Genomic DNA, 16408 nt, shown 5'->3' with positions numbered 1-16408 from the left:
CGCCTTCACCAGAGCACAAACAGCTAGCTGGGTGACAGGGTGAGAGGAGCGCCGACTACCAACTCCGCCAACTGAGCCACGCACTTGTATAGTTAACAAGCTGCGAAACTGTACAGCAGCCCTGAAGCCTAGAGCAAAGATCAGATGTTCGTGGTTTCTTCAAGTAGCAGGGCAAGAAAAAAAGGAAGGAAGGGGAGGAAGGAAGGAAGGGGCCAACCACACACACACACACACACACACACACACACACAAGATCTCAACTAACTAAGAATTCCCTGGGAAGCGGCTGTCTCTACTAGTCCAGAGCCCTGGGAGGCTGGCTGGTTCAGGGCCGGTGAGCTTCTTCTGCTCTCTGCGGCTGGGAGAGCATTACCCCGTGTCAGAGAGACCTGCAGGCCCCTCACACTGGCTTCAGAGAGGGCCGGTGCTTTGCCAGTTCTCAGCCCTGGCCCAGAAGAGCAGAAACCACCTGTCCTCCCACCGCTCACTGCTTTGCGGCGGCTGGAGACCAAGGGTGAGCAGACCCAGTCCGAAAGGGGAATCCTCTCCCAAGGGGGCTCCCAGGAAAGGAAGTCCCGCCCCGCAGTGGGCAGCCCTCTCCGAAGGAGCAGTTAATGGGAGACTTCATCAAAAACAACAGCAAGAGATTAGGCCCTGCCCCAGACAAAAAAAGGATGTTTCTCAGGAGTGGCCATGTTAGAAATCTGGAATATCGGGCAGAAGACATACCTCAGAACCCAGAGGGCAGTTAGCTCAGAAATGGAAATCGTGATGGAAAAGGGACTTGAAAAATACATCTTAGGGGAAAAAAAAAAATTCAGGAGACCTAACGTGTGAATAATGGGAGTTCCAGAAGGAGAAATAGTTACAGATGGGGGAAAAGAAAGGAGAATTTACATAATCTGAAAGAGACTTGAGTCAGTGCATCAGAAGGGCTCACCATATTCTAGCCAGCTGTGATTTTTTTAAAAAAGATAAACACGGGGGCGCCTGCGTGGCTCAGTTGGTTGATTTCAGGGTCCTGGGAAGGCGCCCCGCCAGGCTCCCTGCTCAGCGGGAAGCCTGCTTCTCCCTCTCCCTCTTCCTCGCCCCCGCGCCCCCCGCTGGTGCTCTCTCTCTGTTAAATAAATAAATAAAATCTTTAAAAAAAAAAAAAAGATGCACACGTGTGCTGCAAAATCCTAGATTTCAAGTGGGGGAGGGGATAAAAATATTGCAAAGGTCTCCTCTGGGTGCAAGGGAAAGCTCTGGAGGAGAAGCATCTTGAAGACATAGACAAGTCCGGGGCTCCGTCTGGGTTTTTGGGACAGGAAAGGGCACCAGCTGCAGCCCTGAACAGTGTAGAAGCCCCATTCACGAAGGAGAAAAGAGGAAATGAAGAGAAACTTACAAGCCTGCAAAGTAAGAAGAAAAACAAAAGACAGGAAACAAAGCATAAAATGTAACAAATACAGTGGAAATGATACAAAAATAATCAAAGCAGGTATCAGTTAATTTAAAAATAAATAAATAAATGAAAACCCTGAATGGGCTACTTTCCCTACCAAAACTGAGTTCGAAAACAAAATGTAGCATCTAGAAGTGACAAAGAGGCTAAAAATAAAAGGATGAGTCATCCACCATGTACCAAGTAAAGACACACAAAAAGAGTGACAACACATGTCCAAGCAACTAAAAGCGTTCAACCTTCAACAATGGGGGATATTTCAGAACGGTACCAGAGTCACTCCACGAGAAGATACGCACCAAATATCACAGTAGCCAGATCCATGCAACAGACTCTCTCAGAAATCCAAGCTCTTCACTTGATTTTTTTTTTTTTAAGAGTTTATTTGGGACGCCTGGGTGGCTCAGTCCATTAAGCATCTGTCTTCGGCTCAGGTCATGAACCCAGGGTCCTGGGATCGAGCCCCATGGGCCCCCTACTCAGCGGGGAGTCTGCTGCTCCATTGCCCTCTGTCCCTTACCCTCCCATGCTTTCTCGCATGCGTTCTCTCTCAAATAAATAAATACAATCTTTTTTAAAGATAGCTTTCAATAAGTTTATAAAATGACCCAAAAAACTCCAGTTAGAAACCAAGAAACATTCTCCAAAATGACCTCCAGATCAAGAGAAAATTACAAATTATCTAGAAGTTAATAAAAATTACACTTTGTGAGACGCCTGGGTGGCTCAGTGGGTTAAGCATCTGCCTTCAGCTCAGGTCACGACCCTGGGGTCCTGGGATCGAGCCCCTGCATCGGGCTCCCTGCTCAGTGGGTAGCCTGCTTCTCCCTCGCCCTCTGCCTGCCGATCCCCCTGCTTGTGCTGTCTCTCTGTGTCTTAAATAAATAAATAAAATATTTTTTAAAAAATTACACTTTGTACGGGACCTATATTCCGGTAAGTTGTACTCTTTTGTTTTTTAAGAAGATTGAAATTAGTGAACTATGTGATTCAGTTTAAGGAAATCAACAACATAAACCAAGCAAAAGTAGCAAGAGGAATTTAATACAGATGAAAGAGAAAAATAAAAAGCTAGTGGAAAGGTAAATAAGACTTCTTTGAAAAATCAAATAAGCCAACACCCGGCAGAGCCAATTCGGAAAAGGGGAACACGCAAATGTTATTATTAGGAACAGAATGGATATTGTAGCCACAAAAATGGAAAAGACGGAAAAAATTATGAGATGTTAATGCAAGTCCATGGCAACAAGATTGAAAACCTGCAGGAAATGGATGACTTCCTCATCAATTTTGCACTACCGCTGAACTCTACCATCATCGTGTCATAAATAGGGCCCAAGCGTTTCAAGTCCATAAAATCTGGGGTTGCATCACTGCAAGATTAAGGAAAACCAGTACTTTTTAATCTTCCCAGGACTCAGCATCAGGCCGCACAGCCCTGCATCATCGGGGTTCCCAGGAGGGAGGGACACCCGTGTAGCAGGAAGCTCAGCGCCAGCTGCAAGGCAGGGGTGGGAGGGAAGCGGGATAAGCCAGGCTCTGTGTGGGGTTTGGACCCCAGGACACACTGATGGTGGCTGTTCCCTTCCACCGGAAAGCCTCACGCTGTTCCCTTGTGAAGTAAAAAATGCTCTCCAACTGAGCTTGTCCCTAACAGGTGGTCACCTCCAAATCCCCTTCCACACTCACACTGCAGCACACCTTGGCCGGCCCACCTCTGAGACTAGGAAATAGGCAGGGGACAAGAGCTGGATTATAGCCAGCGGCAGGGCCCCTCATTCATGGAATGCTGTATGACTAAAATGCACTTTAGAACTAAAAGAGAACAGACCCAATAACCATAGAAAATTTAGAAAGGTAATTATAATAGATTTTTTAAAAGATTTATTTATTTGAGAGAGAGAAAGAGAGTGGGGGGAGAGGCAGAGGGAAAGAAATCTCAAGCAGACTCCGTGCTGAGCGTGGAGCCCAGTATGGGGCTCGATCCCACGACCCCGCGATCATGACCTGAGCCAAAGCCAGAGTCAGATGCTTAACCGAGTCACCCCAGTGCCCCTATAGATTTTTTTAAAAGATTCATTACTGTGTGGGGCGCCTGGGTGGCACAGCGGTTAAGCATCTGCCTTCGGCTCAGGGCGTGATCCCGGAGTTCTGGGATCGAGCCCCACATCAGGCTCCTCCGCTGTGAGCCTGCTTCTTCCTCTCCCACTCCCCCTGCTTGTGTTCCCTCTCTCGCTGGCTGTCTCTATCTCTGTCGAATAAATAAATAAAATCTTTAAAAAAAAAAAAAGATTCATTACTGCGATATTTGCTATGGTGATCTGTGATCGGCGATCTTCGATATCACCACCATAATTATTTTGGGACAACCACAAACCGTGCCCGTGTAAGATGGTGAACTCAATACACGTTGTGGATGTTCTGATGCTTAATGACTGGCCATTCCATCTCTCACCCTCTCTCTGGGCCTTTCTAGTCCCTGACACACAATATTAAAATGAGGCCAAGTAATAACCCTACCATGGCCAGTAAGCGTTCAAGAGAGAGGAAGAGTCGCATGTCTCTCCCTTGAAATCAAAAGCTAGAAAGGACTGAACTTGGTGAGGAAGGCGTCTCAGAAGCTGAGCCAGGCTGAGCGCAGGGCCTCTGGCACCAAAGAGTGAGCTAAGTTGTGAACGCAAAGCGAAAGTTCTTGAAGGACATGAGAAGTGCCACTCCAGTGAACACACGAATGGTAACAAAGCAGGCTCTGACGTGGAGAAAGGGTTAGCGGCCTGGACAGAAGGTCAAACCAGCCCCAACATTCCCTTGAGCCAAAGCCTCACCCAGAGCAAGGCCCCGATGCTCTTCAATTCTGTGACGGCTGAGAGGTGAGGAAGCTGCGGGAGAAAAGTCTGAAGTCAGCAGAGGTTGGTTCAGGAGGGTTAAGGAAAGAAGCCGTCTCTGTAACACAAATGTGCAGGGTGAAGCGGCAAGGGCTGACGTAGAAGCTGCAGCAAGTTCTCCGGAAGATTCTAGATCTTCATGAAGATAATACGCTACACTGAACCACTACACTAAATAACAGATTCTCCACGCAGATGAAACAGCTTCCTGTTGGACGAAGACGCCATCCAGAACTTCCACAGCTAGAGAGGAGCAGTCAAAGCCTGGCTTCAAAGCTTCAGAGGACAGGCTGACACTCTTGCTAGGGGCTCGAGCAGCTGATGGCTTTACGCTGAAGTCAGTGCTCACTGGCCACTCCCCAAATCCTAGGGCCCTAAAGAACTATGTTAGATCTACTCTGCCTGTGCTCTGTCAACGGAACAAAGCCTGGATGACGGCACATCGGTTTACAGCATAATTTACTGGATATTTAAAGCCCAACATTGAGACTTAATTCTCAGAAAAAAAAGATTGCTTTCAAAATATCACTGCTCGTTGACAATGCACCTGGTCACTCCGGAGCGCTGATGGAGATGGACAGGGAGGTTTATGTCGTGTCGGGTCTGCTAACCCACCATCCACTCTGCAGGCTGTTGATCAAGGAGTCATTTCAACCTTCGAGTCTTATTTAAGAAATACACTTCATAAGGCCCCAGCTGCCATAGGCAGTGATTCCTCTGATGGATCTGGACAAAGTAAATTGAAGACCTTCTGGAAAGGATTCATCATTCTAGGTGCCATTAGGAATATTTGTGAGTCACGGGCAGAAGTCAAAATATCTACATGAACAGGAGTCTGGAAGAAGTTGATTCCCACCCTATGGATGACTTCGGGGGGTTCGAAACTTCAGTGGAGGAAGTCGCTGAAGATGTGGTGGAAACAGCAAGAGAACTGGAAGTGGACCCTGAACCTGGGACTGAACGGCTGCAATCTCATGCTAAAACTTGAATGGACGAGGAGCTGCTTCTCACGGATGAGCCAAGAACGTGGTTTCCTGAGACAAAATCTACTCCTGGTGAAGATGCTGGGAAGACTGTTAAAATGACAATAAAGGACATAGAATATTCCATAAACTGGGGTGTCTGGGTGGCCCAGTTAAGCCTCCGACTTTTGATTTTGGCTCAGGTCATGATCCCAGGGTCTGGGATCGAGCCCCGCATTGGGCTCCCTGCTCAGCGGGGAGCCTGCTTCTCCCTCTCCCTCTGCCACTCTCCCCCTGCTTATGTTCTCTTTCTCAAATATATTAAAAATCTTTAAAAAAAAAAGAAGAAGAAGAAGAAGAAGGTTAAGATGGTCAATTTCATGCTATGGGTATTTGACCCCAACTAAAAAAAAAAAAATCAGAAGCGGATTTACCATAAAAAAAAAAAGAGAGAGAGAGAGAGAGAGAGACTCCAGTGATAGTCCAATTCTTCCCTAACCAGCCCTCTCTCTCCTCGGAACTCCTCGGGCTCGTATCTTCACAATTCACGTGGCTTTCAACCACGCACCATCTTATGTGTTTCCTGACGATTCATTTGTTTTCTCATCTCTCCCCGCCAGTTTGTTTGCAAACATTTTAACAGCGGTGAACAAATACCTGCGATGAAATGTCTGGCCTCGGAACCAAAATCAAAGCGCAGAGAAAATGACAGACCACAGTAACTGCTTTCATGTTAAAAATATTTATTTTTCTAAAAGATCACACAAAAGTTGAGAAGGGAAAGGATGTCGACAAGCCTACATCAAAATCTGGGCTGAAAGGACAAAGAGCTGGTAAAGAAGCTGCTAGCTGAGCAAACTGTGGACAGCAGGGCGGCCGGGGACCGGCGGGACCAGCGGCCTGGGTCAGCCACGCCCGCGGGCACCCCCTGCGCGCGGCGGGGCCAGCACGGCGGCCGGCTCCCTCCGGGCCTCCTTTCCGGGGAGGGAGAAGCGGGAGCTCACTCCTTAGACATGTTCTTGATGGTCTTGTGCTCCTTCATGGCCTTTTCCCAATCGGTCCCATTGAACTCCTCAATGACCACGCTCCGCACGGTGCCCTCATCCAGGCAATGTGGGGCGATTCCTGGGGGAGGTGACACAGACAACAGAAGGTCCTGGGTATGAACGAGGCCAGGTACTGCGCTGGCCCACGGACAAACCCACAGGGGCAGGCATCGACAGCGATCACCGTTCAAGCTCACGACCCCACAACGTCAGCTCCCGGCTCCCCTTCCTTCCTGTCGCGTGGGGGGCACACTTCCCAAGCCAGGGCCGCCAGGGCTGGACGGCACTCGGTACCGAGCTGAGAGCACAAAGTGCCAAGGTTCAGGCCTCAAACAACCTCTGAGGGGCAGCCTGAGGAATTCACGGCTTGTCCGGGGTTTCGATAGAACTTTCTAAGTATTAAACACCTGCCCACCTTTATAGGATTTTCTACTTTCCAAAAGCCTGTCTTGATTCTCAAGGCGGGCAGCAAGGCCTCTCGGGTGGCAGCTGAGGACGCACAGCAGCTGCTGAAGAAGTGGGGCGGGGGAGGGGCACCTGCCTGGCTCAGTCCATAGAGCACGGGCTCTTGCTCTCAGGGTCGTGAGTTCGAGCCCTGCGTTCGTTGTAGAGGTTGCTTTAAAATTTTTATTTTAGGGACGCCTGGGTGGCTCAGTCGGGTTACACATCTGCCTTTGGCTCCGGCCATGATCCCAGGGTTCCCGGGATCGAGTCCCGCATCGGGCTCCTTGCCCAGTGGGGAGCCTGCTTCTCCCTCTGCCTGCCGCGCCCCCTGCTTGTGCTCTCTATTTCTCTCTCTCTGACAAATAAATAAAATCTTAAAAAGAAAAAAAAAAGGAAACAAGATTCCTTGACTGCTACCGCAATTGGTATCCTTCTGAACAACCATCTGAGGGCTATTTTCCCGGCTCAGATCCAAGTTGGACCTGAAGAGGAGGGGCTTGGGGATTCTCACGGTTTATATTTTAAATACACTGAAAAAAAATTTTTTTTTTAAGCAGAATCTTTTTTAATGGCGTCATCAACACTCCTCACTCTTGCCTCCTTCACTCCCTGAACCATCCTCGGGGTGAAAACTCCCTCCCCGACCACCCTGCCCCCACCCACCCCCCAGGCCCATCCCCTCTCTGTCCACCCCTCAATGTCAGCCCCCAGCCACCAGCAAAGGCAGGCAGGATCTCGATGGGTGACCAGAGCCAATCTTCTATCCCGTCATCGCAAAAGACCGTTGCTGAACAGCGCTGTTCTTCCATGACCCCATGTGCGCGGGCCGGCCAAGCTAGAGGCAAGCCGGGCAGGATCGGGTAGGAAGCCAGAGCGGCCGCAGGTGTCCGTGCCCCCCGCGCGGGCGGCCGCCCCCCTCACTTACCGAAGCCTCCGGGGTTGGAGCGCGGCGTGTAGAAGCTCTGGACGCCGCACCTCTTACAGAAGGTGTGCTGGGCTTTGTGCGTGTTGAAGGTGTATGTGGTTATGCTCTCGGCTCCCTGCGGGGGAACAGGCGAAACAGATGCTCTCCTTTTACAAAGAGGGTTGGTTTTTTTTTTTTTTTTTTTTGGTCATCAAAAAAATTAAATCTTTTAAAAGGCTCCATGGGGAGGGGACGCCCTTCCGTAGGGCTCTCAGGGTTATGAAGCCATGTCCAACCTCCCCCAGAGACAGAGGCGTCTCGAGGACAGACACCACGTACGCTGCCCAGAGCCCCGTCAGTCCAGAGCACGGCGGCTCGTGGCTTCTCTCTGTCAAGTGCACGCGGGACGACTCGGCCTCCAGCTGTCCCAGCTCCACGGCAAGACAGCGCGTCCTGTCCGTGTCCGGAGTGAAAATGAAAATGCCTGCCTCCTAGGCCTGCAAGGGGAGACAGGTCACCCTAGGGACGGGCTCTCCACGTCCCCGAACGGCACTGCTCGAGATCTGAAGACACCTGTTGGCTGTGCTTGAGTTCACGTACGAAGGACAAACCAGGAAGAGAATATTTGCCAGACATCACGGTCACAGGGCTAATTTCCTTAATGGAGGCTATAAATGGGAAACTGGGCAAAGTGACAGAGGAGAAGGAAAACCAACCACTCTTTGAGCTATGAAATGATATGCCCACTCAGAAACGGCAAGGAGGGGTTTTTTTGTTTTGTTTTTCTTCTTGCCGTCAGGTGGGCACAAGTAAGGGTTGGTTAACTTGGTACTGAGCACGTGGACGCACGTATGCTCTCAAATGTCAGTCATGGGAATATAAATTGGTAAAATTTGGCAATAATGAAAATTCCACATGCATCCAATGACACGTATACAGATATTCTAACACTGTTTAACACAAGGCTAAGATGGGAAAAACTGAAAACACCCGTCAATAGAAGACTGGCCAAAGCACTGATGGACACTCATGAAATTGGGACACTCTGAAACTTTTAAAAAGAATGAGACAGTTCGGGGAGCCTGGGTGGCTCAGCTGGTTGAGCGCCCAACTCTCAGTTTCAGCTCAGGTCATGACTCAGGGTCATGACTCAGGGTCATGAGATCAAAGCCCCATGCCGGGCTCCACTCTCGGTGCGGAGTCTGCTCGAGATTCTCTCTCCCTCTCCCTCCGCACCCCCCCCACCTTGCTCTCTCTGAAAAATAAATAAATAAAATCTTTTTTTTTTTTTTTTCAGATTTTATTTATTTGTCAGAGAGAGAGAAAGAGCACAAGCAGGGGGAGCAGCAGACAGAGGGAGAAGCAGGCTCCCCGGGCCCTGGGATCAGGACCTGAACCGAACGCAGATGCTTAACGCACTGAGCTACCCAGGTGTCCCAAATAAATAAAATCTTAAAAAAAAAAAAAAAAAGAGAGAGTGAGAGACAGTTCTACTTCCAAATACTAATATGGAACAACCTCAAAGGTTAAACGTTAAGTGAAAAAGCAAGGTATTAAAATAATTTGTGTAGTATATTATCATTTCTATTTATTTTTTACCATTTCTATTTTTTGAAAAAGGATGTATCCTGATATGTGCATATATATATATATATATATATATATATGCATATGTTTGTTTACGTATGTATTTATAAAGAAACACCCAAGAAACAGTGGCTTCCAAAGAGAGAAACTGGGTGGCCGAAGGGCCAGGGGTGGAGGTCCTTAGCAGAGTTAGACCTTCTCACACTGTTCCCGCAGCCTGCCTCCCACCACCGCAGGAGAGAAAGGCCCCCGGAGCTCTGTGTCTCATGTAACAATGGTTCTGAGGGGCCTCTTCTCATGCCACAGCCATTACCCAGAGAAGCAGCAAAGAACTCTTGCTAAGTGGTCCTAAACCACCCAGAGTTCTCTGATCGGATGCGTTCCCCCAAGAAACGATCGGGAGCAGTGGGGGTGAGGGGCTGCCCCACACTTCAGCTTCTTCACCACTGGAGGTCACTCAGTGACATCCATTCCCGTGGTATTCTGGGCACCTGCCACCTGACTCCACCAATCTCAAGCATCTGTTTTCTTTCCCCCTCCATGACCACCACCTGGACCCACGTGCCCATCGCCTCTCACCTGGCCACCCCAGCAGCCTCCCAGCTGCCTCCGGGTCTCAGTGGCTACCTCCCCACCGTCCGTTCCATAAGAAGCTTTCAAACCAAGTGGACTTACTTTCTCCCACTTCATTGTTCTCTGTGGACATTATTTTAGCTCTTTTAGGGCCTGTGTATTTCCATATGAATTTTACAGTAATCTTGGGGTACCTGGGCGGCTCAGGTGGCTAAGCCACCGATTCTTGGTTTCAGCTCAGGTCATGATCTGGGGTCATGGGATCGAGCCCCGAGTCGGGCTCCACTTTCAGTAGGGAGTCTGCTTGCGAATCTTTCTCCCTCTGCCCCTTCCCTGCTTAGCCTCTCTCTTTCTCTCAAGTAAATAAATAAGTCTTTTAAAAAAATTTATAGTAATCTTGTATATTCCTGCAAAAGCCTTCCTGGGATTTTGATAGAAATCGCATTAAACGTACACACAATCTGGGGAGAACGAACATCGATACAATGTTGGGGTTCCCAGTCCACAGACACATGACGTCTGTCAGTAACGTCATCAGCTTTCTGTAATACTCAGTACGTAGATCGGGGACGTATGTTGTTAACTGAACACCTAACGATTTAATTTTCTTTGCATTACTTGAAATGGTATGATGGTTTCAATTTCAGTTTCTTAGTATTCATCAGTAGTATTAGACATGCACTTGATTTTTTAGATTGGTATATAATTCACATGCCATTAAATTCCCCATTTTAATGCCAGAGCCAGGAGGGCGGTGGGCAAAATGGGTGAAGGAGATCAAAAGCTACAAACTTGCGATTATAAAATGGGCCTGGAGGGGCGCCTGGGTGGCTCAGTTGGTGAAGCGTCTGCCTTCGGCTCAGGTCATGACCCCGGGGTCCTGGGATCGAGCCCCGCATCAGGCTCCCTGCTCAGTGGAGAGCTGGCTTCTCCCTTTACCCCTCCCCCCTACTTGTGCTCTCTCTCGCTCTCTCTTTCTCTCAGATAAATAAGTAAAATATTCTTTAAAAATTAAATAAAGTGGGCATGGAAATGTAATGTGTACATTACGGTGACGACAGGTAAGAACACAGTTGTGAGCTGTTGCGTATTTGAAAGCTGTTAAGAGAATAAATCTCAAAAGTCCTCATCACAAGAAAAAAAATTATTTTGTAATTACGTATGGTGTCAGACGTTCACTAGACTTAATTGGGCTGATCATTTTGCAATACATACAAACACCGAATCATTCTGATGTACCCCTGAGACTAGTAATGTTACATGTCGGCTGTACCTCAACAAAATCTTGAATTCACTGTTAAAAAAATTTGTTTAAGTCATATATTCTTCATTGGGAACAGATAAAAGTTCGTCATAGAACAGAACAAAAGGTGAAATCCTACTTTGATAGACAATGTCGTCATTATTATTATTATTTATTATTGTTATTATTAATTATTATTATTTAGCTGTATTCACCCAGGTAGGAAATCACACACAAGGATATACACCCAGATATAACAGGGGTTACCTTTGGCTGATAGGATTTGGGTGATCGTATTTATTTCTTGGTTCTATTTTTATTTTTATTTTATTTATTTATTTTTAAAGATTTTATTTATTTATTTGACAGAGAGAGAGACAGCCAGCGAGAGAGGGAACACAAGCAGGGGGAGTGGGAGAGGAAGAAGCAGGCTCATAGCAGAGGAGCCTGATGTGGGGCTCGATCCCAGAACGCTGGGATCACGCCCTGAGCCGAAGGCAGATGCTTAACCGCTGTGCCACCCAGGCGCCCCTCTTGGTTCTATTTTTAATGTTTTCACGGTAATATCAAGTATGCGTCCAATATATAAAGGGGAAAAATAACATAACCTTTGAGAAAGACACGTGAAACCCAGGATGACAAGGACAGTCGAGCCCCCGGCAGAGGTCCCGCTCTGCTCCCAGCCACCCTGCCCTCCACGGGCCACCTGCCGTGGGCCAGGGGCTCGTCACGCCTGCTCTCAGCACTAACCTTCAGGAGCTTGAAGCGAGAAGCCGGGACGATGAAGTGTCTGTTCTGCTTCTTCTTGCAAATGCTGCAGCTACAAAAAGACAGCGGACTTCCCAGGTTGTGAACAAGCATCTCTACCCTCCGAGGGCCCGACCGGGCCCAACCCAGCACGTCCCGAGAGGAGGCTGACCCCGGAGGGGAAGCCCCTTTTGGCACCATTCAGGGAAGGGGGAGCCCAGGCAGATGGACAGGCCACCTGGGGCCTCTGCTCGGCAGTCAAGGCCACACACCCCTCGGAAAACCGGGCCCATCACAACCACATCCCTGCTGCCCACCCCGCCCCCTGGTTTACTACAGTGAAGGGAGCGGCTGGATTCTAGAGACGCTTACAAAACACGTATGGCATAGCTACAGTCGACGCCTCTGGGATACCCTGACACCGAAAATGGGCAAGGAAGCTTCTGGTTCCTGCTTCCCTCCTCTGTAATCACAGAACGCCTGGCTCTGAATGATCACCTTCAGAATTACATCTAAATGCCCTTTTCAGTCCGCCTTGACAACAATTGCTGATTGCGTACAGAATTCTCTAACAAATTGTTGCACGGCGCTGGGGCTCCAATCTGGACTCCGCTGTTAGAAGCCCGGGCGGTTCTCCATTGGAGCAATTCCACCGCATGTATTTATGACTCACGTGTACTTCAGCGACCACACCTGCTAGGGGCAGAAAGGACTGGATCCTGTCGAACAATGAGGTCTATGCTAACTCTTGGTTCAGAAGTCACTGTCCTTGTTCTATCCCTCCCCAGATCCGGGCATCTGCCTGGGAACAGAGCCAGAGGGCCTGAAACATGGTACACTTCCCGGGGTGCACACCCTCCGCTCATGTCCCCTCCACCTGCGCCCAACTCTGAACCCCTACGAAGACTTTGCCCAGCCAAGGTTTTCCATTCAGTGCCCGGGCTGACCGACGTCCAGCCATCACCACGCCCCATCCACCCACCAACGGTAGGGTCTGTGGGGTGATGCTGAAAGGCAGAAGCTAGAGGACCCTACTCGGTGTCCCCCAGGGCTCTGCTGGAGGAGTGAACGTCCTCTCTCTCTCTCTCACATACACACACAGAGCAGATCCAGTTATTTTTAGCCTCCCCCCCCATGTTTTAAAGAAAGCTTATTATAGGGGTGCCTGGGTGGCGCAGTCGTTAAGCGTCTGCCTTTGGCTCAGGGCGTGATCCTGGCGTTCTAGGATCGTGTCCCACATCAGGCTTCTCCGCTAGGAACCTGCTTCTTCCTCTCCCACTCCCCCTGCTTGTGTTCCCTCTCTCGCTGGCTGTCTCTCTCTGTCAAATAAATAAATAAAATCTTAAAAAAAAAATAAAGAAAGCTTATTATTGAAAACATTTAGCACATTCGGAAGGGGGAAAAAAAAGAGGAAAAAAAAAAAAAAAGAACCCTTATATACCCATCACCTGACACCAACAATTATCAGCTCCCGGCCGACGCCGTAGCATTGGTACCCTGACTCCCCAGACACTGCTCTTAAGTCCTTCCAAGCACCTTGGGAAGAGAAAACACTCACTTGCAGTCGAAGATATGCAGGTCGGCCGAGGCCCAAACTTCGAAGCGAACCGCTCCACAGTGGCAACCCCCCGTGTGTTTCACCAGGCCCTGGTATTCGCTGAATGAAACCAAAAAGAAAAAGAAAAAAAAAAAATCTGAACGATGAGGATTTCTGAATAGTCGGGCAGGACCTCAGCACCTTAAGCTCCTGCTTTTTCTCTCCCTCCTTGTTGGAAGAAGGAAGAAAGATGGGACAAAAGTCTTCTCTACATGACGGCCCCATGAATTTCTGCTTTTCAGAATGAACGGGCAATTAAATAAACACAAGGAATAAATAAAAGAAAGGATTCAGTGGCTTCTTTTCTCTGACCTCTCTTTTTTCTATTTCTTATGTTCCGTTAAGTTGCATGAATAAAACGTTCCGAAACTATGGGCAATGGGAGTTGGGTGGAGGATCCTAATCCCAAAACTCAAACGTTGTTATTTACATGTCAAATACCTACTCAGATGTTTTGCGAGCTAGGCACGGGCGAGAGAGAGAGCAGTAAAGAATACGGCAGACGCGGTTCCTGGCCTTACCAACCTTATGCAGCCATCAAACAAAGTACCCAAGCAATACTTAGGGACTGTGATCAAGGCAGTGCAGGCTGCTATGAAGACGTAAGACGAGAGGACCTGAGTCTGATGGGTTGGAAAAGCCTTCTGAGAAAGGCTCTTGGAATTCTGCCATACTCCCCTCCAGGGTTTTGCATATACAGGACTCTTTACAGAGCTATACGGACACATTACGTACTATTTTAATCTTTTTAAAACAAATACAAGCCAGGCCCTCAGTTGAACATTGTGAAGTTTGAAAAATGTCAAACTGCGCTCCAAAGGGGCCGAACGCTTCTCAGTACTGAGAAAACATTTCCCTGCACCTGCCCGAGCACCATTACCGGAAAGAAGCTTGCGGCAGTTTTAATTTGCATTTTTTTGATTATTAAGACTGAATGTTTTTCCCTGTTTCCTTACAAGTTGAATCGGTTCACTTGATGTATTTAAAATCCTTTCTGCGTACACAAATAGTGCTCGTTGTAAAACAATGAAGACATTACAACACTTGATAATGTTAAAAAGCAAAGTCTCCGATAATCTGCACACCCGGAGGGATCCACAGTTAACTATTTGCTATTTATTCCTCCAGATTTCTTTCTGTACGATAATATTTTAACAAAAACAGTGCAGTTGTATATTCTTTTTGCATATAAGTTGAGTGACTGAGTTTTGGTTATTTAAATAAATGCACGCATCCACGCCAATCCGATAGGTAAAAAAAAAAAAATCTTGTCTTTTATCAACATTTAAAAATCTTTTTTCTTGAGCATTTATCAAGTTTGTTTTAAAGTAAAAATTCAGTTCAAATTTGAGTTTTACATCTCTGAGAATCTTTATATTCCCTACGCTTAGCAACTGGTGGCTCACCACAGGGGCTCAAAAATGTTGAATGATGAATATAAAAAAATGTTCAGCCCGTAATCCAAGATGATACATCAGAAAGTGAATCACACAGGAAACCAAGTATTTTATCTCTGAGAAGACTCATCCTAACTAAGAGAATTTTGGGATTAAGGACAAAAGAACATTTTTGTTCAAGAAAAGGAGTAACCAGCCCTCAGGTTGTTATGCAAGTGTTGGGTTATCCTTGTTTTTGCCTGTAGTCTTGATCGCTCTTTGTAATTCACAAAATATTGGACGCAGAGCTAGATTATGGGGGTACTGAAATATTTCCCCGTAGCACAAGTGTTCTACAGGACAGGGATCTAGCTGCTATCACATTTGGAGAAAAAACAAGCCAGCCCCTGCCAGAGTTAACAGCTCATTTCGAACATCCCGGACACTCTGAAATCTTCCCCTGGCCATCTAAGGACCTGGATGGAGGTGCTTCTCCTGCAGGAGCAAAGCTGGGGGAGCGCGAAAGCGAGCCACCCGGGAGCGTTAGTCGGCGGAGATCAAGGCCTCCCCCTCTCCCCCCTCCTCGTGGGTACCCGCGGCTGTTCAGAATACCCAGCATCTCTTTGCGCGCGCTTCTCCCCGGGATCAATACCCCCTCCCCCGCACTCCGCTCCCTCCCAGGGAGCGCCAGGAACAATAACGGAATCTTGCCTCCCGATGCCTTCAAAACTATTCAAGCTTCTCTCCCCCCTCGCCACTTCTCCCTCCCACCCACTCTCCAAAAAACACGTGCGCAAATATAAAAAGCGAGTCAGGTAGGAGCAAAGTCTCGGGGTTTATCTTCTCCTCACTGGGAAAGCCCCCGCGCCCTCGGCGCGCAAGACGAGAGACGGCGTCCCGAGCACGATGGCTGTCCCCAAGAAAGACCCTTTGTGTCCCAGGACGCGGCGCGGCTCTCCACGCGCTCCGGGGGCGCAGCGCCGTGTCCGGTCCCGGGCCGCACGCCGGCACCAAAGCCAAGGCACGCGGCCGTGCGAATGAGGGACGCGCCCGGTGCTAACACCGGGCCACGCGTCGGTCACCGTGCGGGAAAGACGCAGGGCGGAAAAGCTGCCCGGGCCGCGACAGCCGCTCCCGCACCGAGGGGCTCCGCGTGGCGCCGGCTCCCGCGCCCGGCCCCACTCACAAGGTGTCCAGCAGCAGCTTGGCGGCGCCCTCGAAGGTGAGCCTCTGTCGCTTCTGGAACGTCTCCCAGCGCTCCCGCTGGTCGCCCAGGTCGGGCAGAGTGGCAGCCGGGGTGGCGGGGGTCGGCGGCGGTGGCGGTGGCGGCGGCGGCGGCGGGAGCAGCGGCAGCTCCGGCGGCGGCTGTCCCGGGCCCGCCTCCTGGGCCCGCGGCGACGACTGCCTCGGCCGCCGCTTCGCCGACGGCTGCCTCGCCGCCGCCCGGCTGTCGCCCCCGGCCTGACCCGTGGAGCGCCGGGCGCGGCTGGCGCTGGGGGCCGCGGGGGTGGCCGCGGGGGTCCCGGAGGCTCCCGGCCGCTTCTGCCCGCGTGGCTTGGCGGCCGCACCGCTCCTCGCCCGCCGCATGGCTCCCGCA

At 49.4% G+C, this 16408-nt stretch overlaps 1 protein-coding gene across 1 annotated transcript; it reads right to left on the bottom strand.

The window, feature by feature from the left end:
• Nucleotides 1-6017: 6017 nt before the first annotated feature.
• On the bottom strand, nt 6018-16398 carry CENPV (centromere protein V). The gene is made up of 5 exons (XM_040630086.1): nt 15998-16398; nt 13397-13495; nt 11842-11911; nt 7710-7824; nt 6018-6419 (listed from the first exon to the last, which is right to left on the bottom strand). Exons 1-5 carry the CDS (start codon nt 16396-16398, stop codon nt 6295-6297), a joined length of 810 nt encoding a protein of 269 aa, XP_040486020.1. The 3' UTR covers nt 6018-6294.
• Between the last annotated feature and the right edge of the window lie 10 nt (nt 16399-16408).

The sequence above is a fragment of the Ursus maritimus genome, unplaced genomic scaffold (genome assembly GCF_017311325.1).
Source record: "Ursus maritimus isolate PB19 unplaced genomic scaffold, ASM1731132v1 scaffold_14, whole genome shotgun sequence".
Classification (NCBI taxonomy): domain Eukaryota; kingdom Metazoa; phylum Chordata; class Mammalia; order Carnivora; family Ursidae; genus Ursus; species Ursus maritimus.
This window is presented reverse-complemented; position numbering and strand designations above follow the sequence as displayed.

Bases quoted from the DNA above. Each gene is read 5' to 3' on its own strand.
- CENPV (XM_040630086.1), bottom strand. From the start codon at position 16,398: ATGCGGCGGGCGAGGAGCGGTGCGGCCGCCAAGCCACGCGGGCAGAAG. The intron at 11,912-13,396 runs GTGAGTGTTTTC...GTCTTTTTGTAG, and splicing joins CTGCATATCTTCGACTGCAA to CTGCAGCATTTGCAAGAAGA. The intron at 7,825-11,841 runs GTTAGTGCTGAG...GTTCCCCCGCAG, and splicing joins CTCGCTTCAAGCTCCTGAAG to GGAGCCGAGAGCATAACCAC.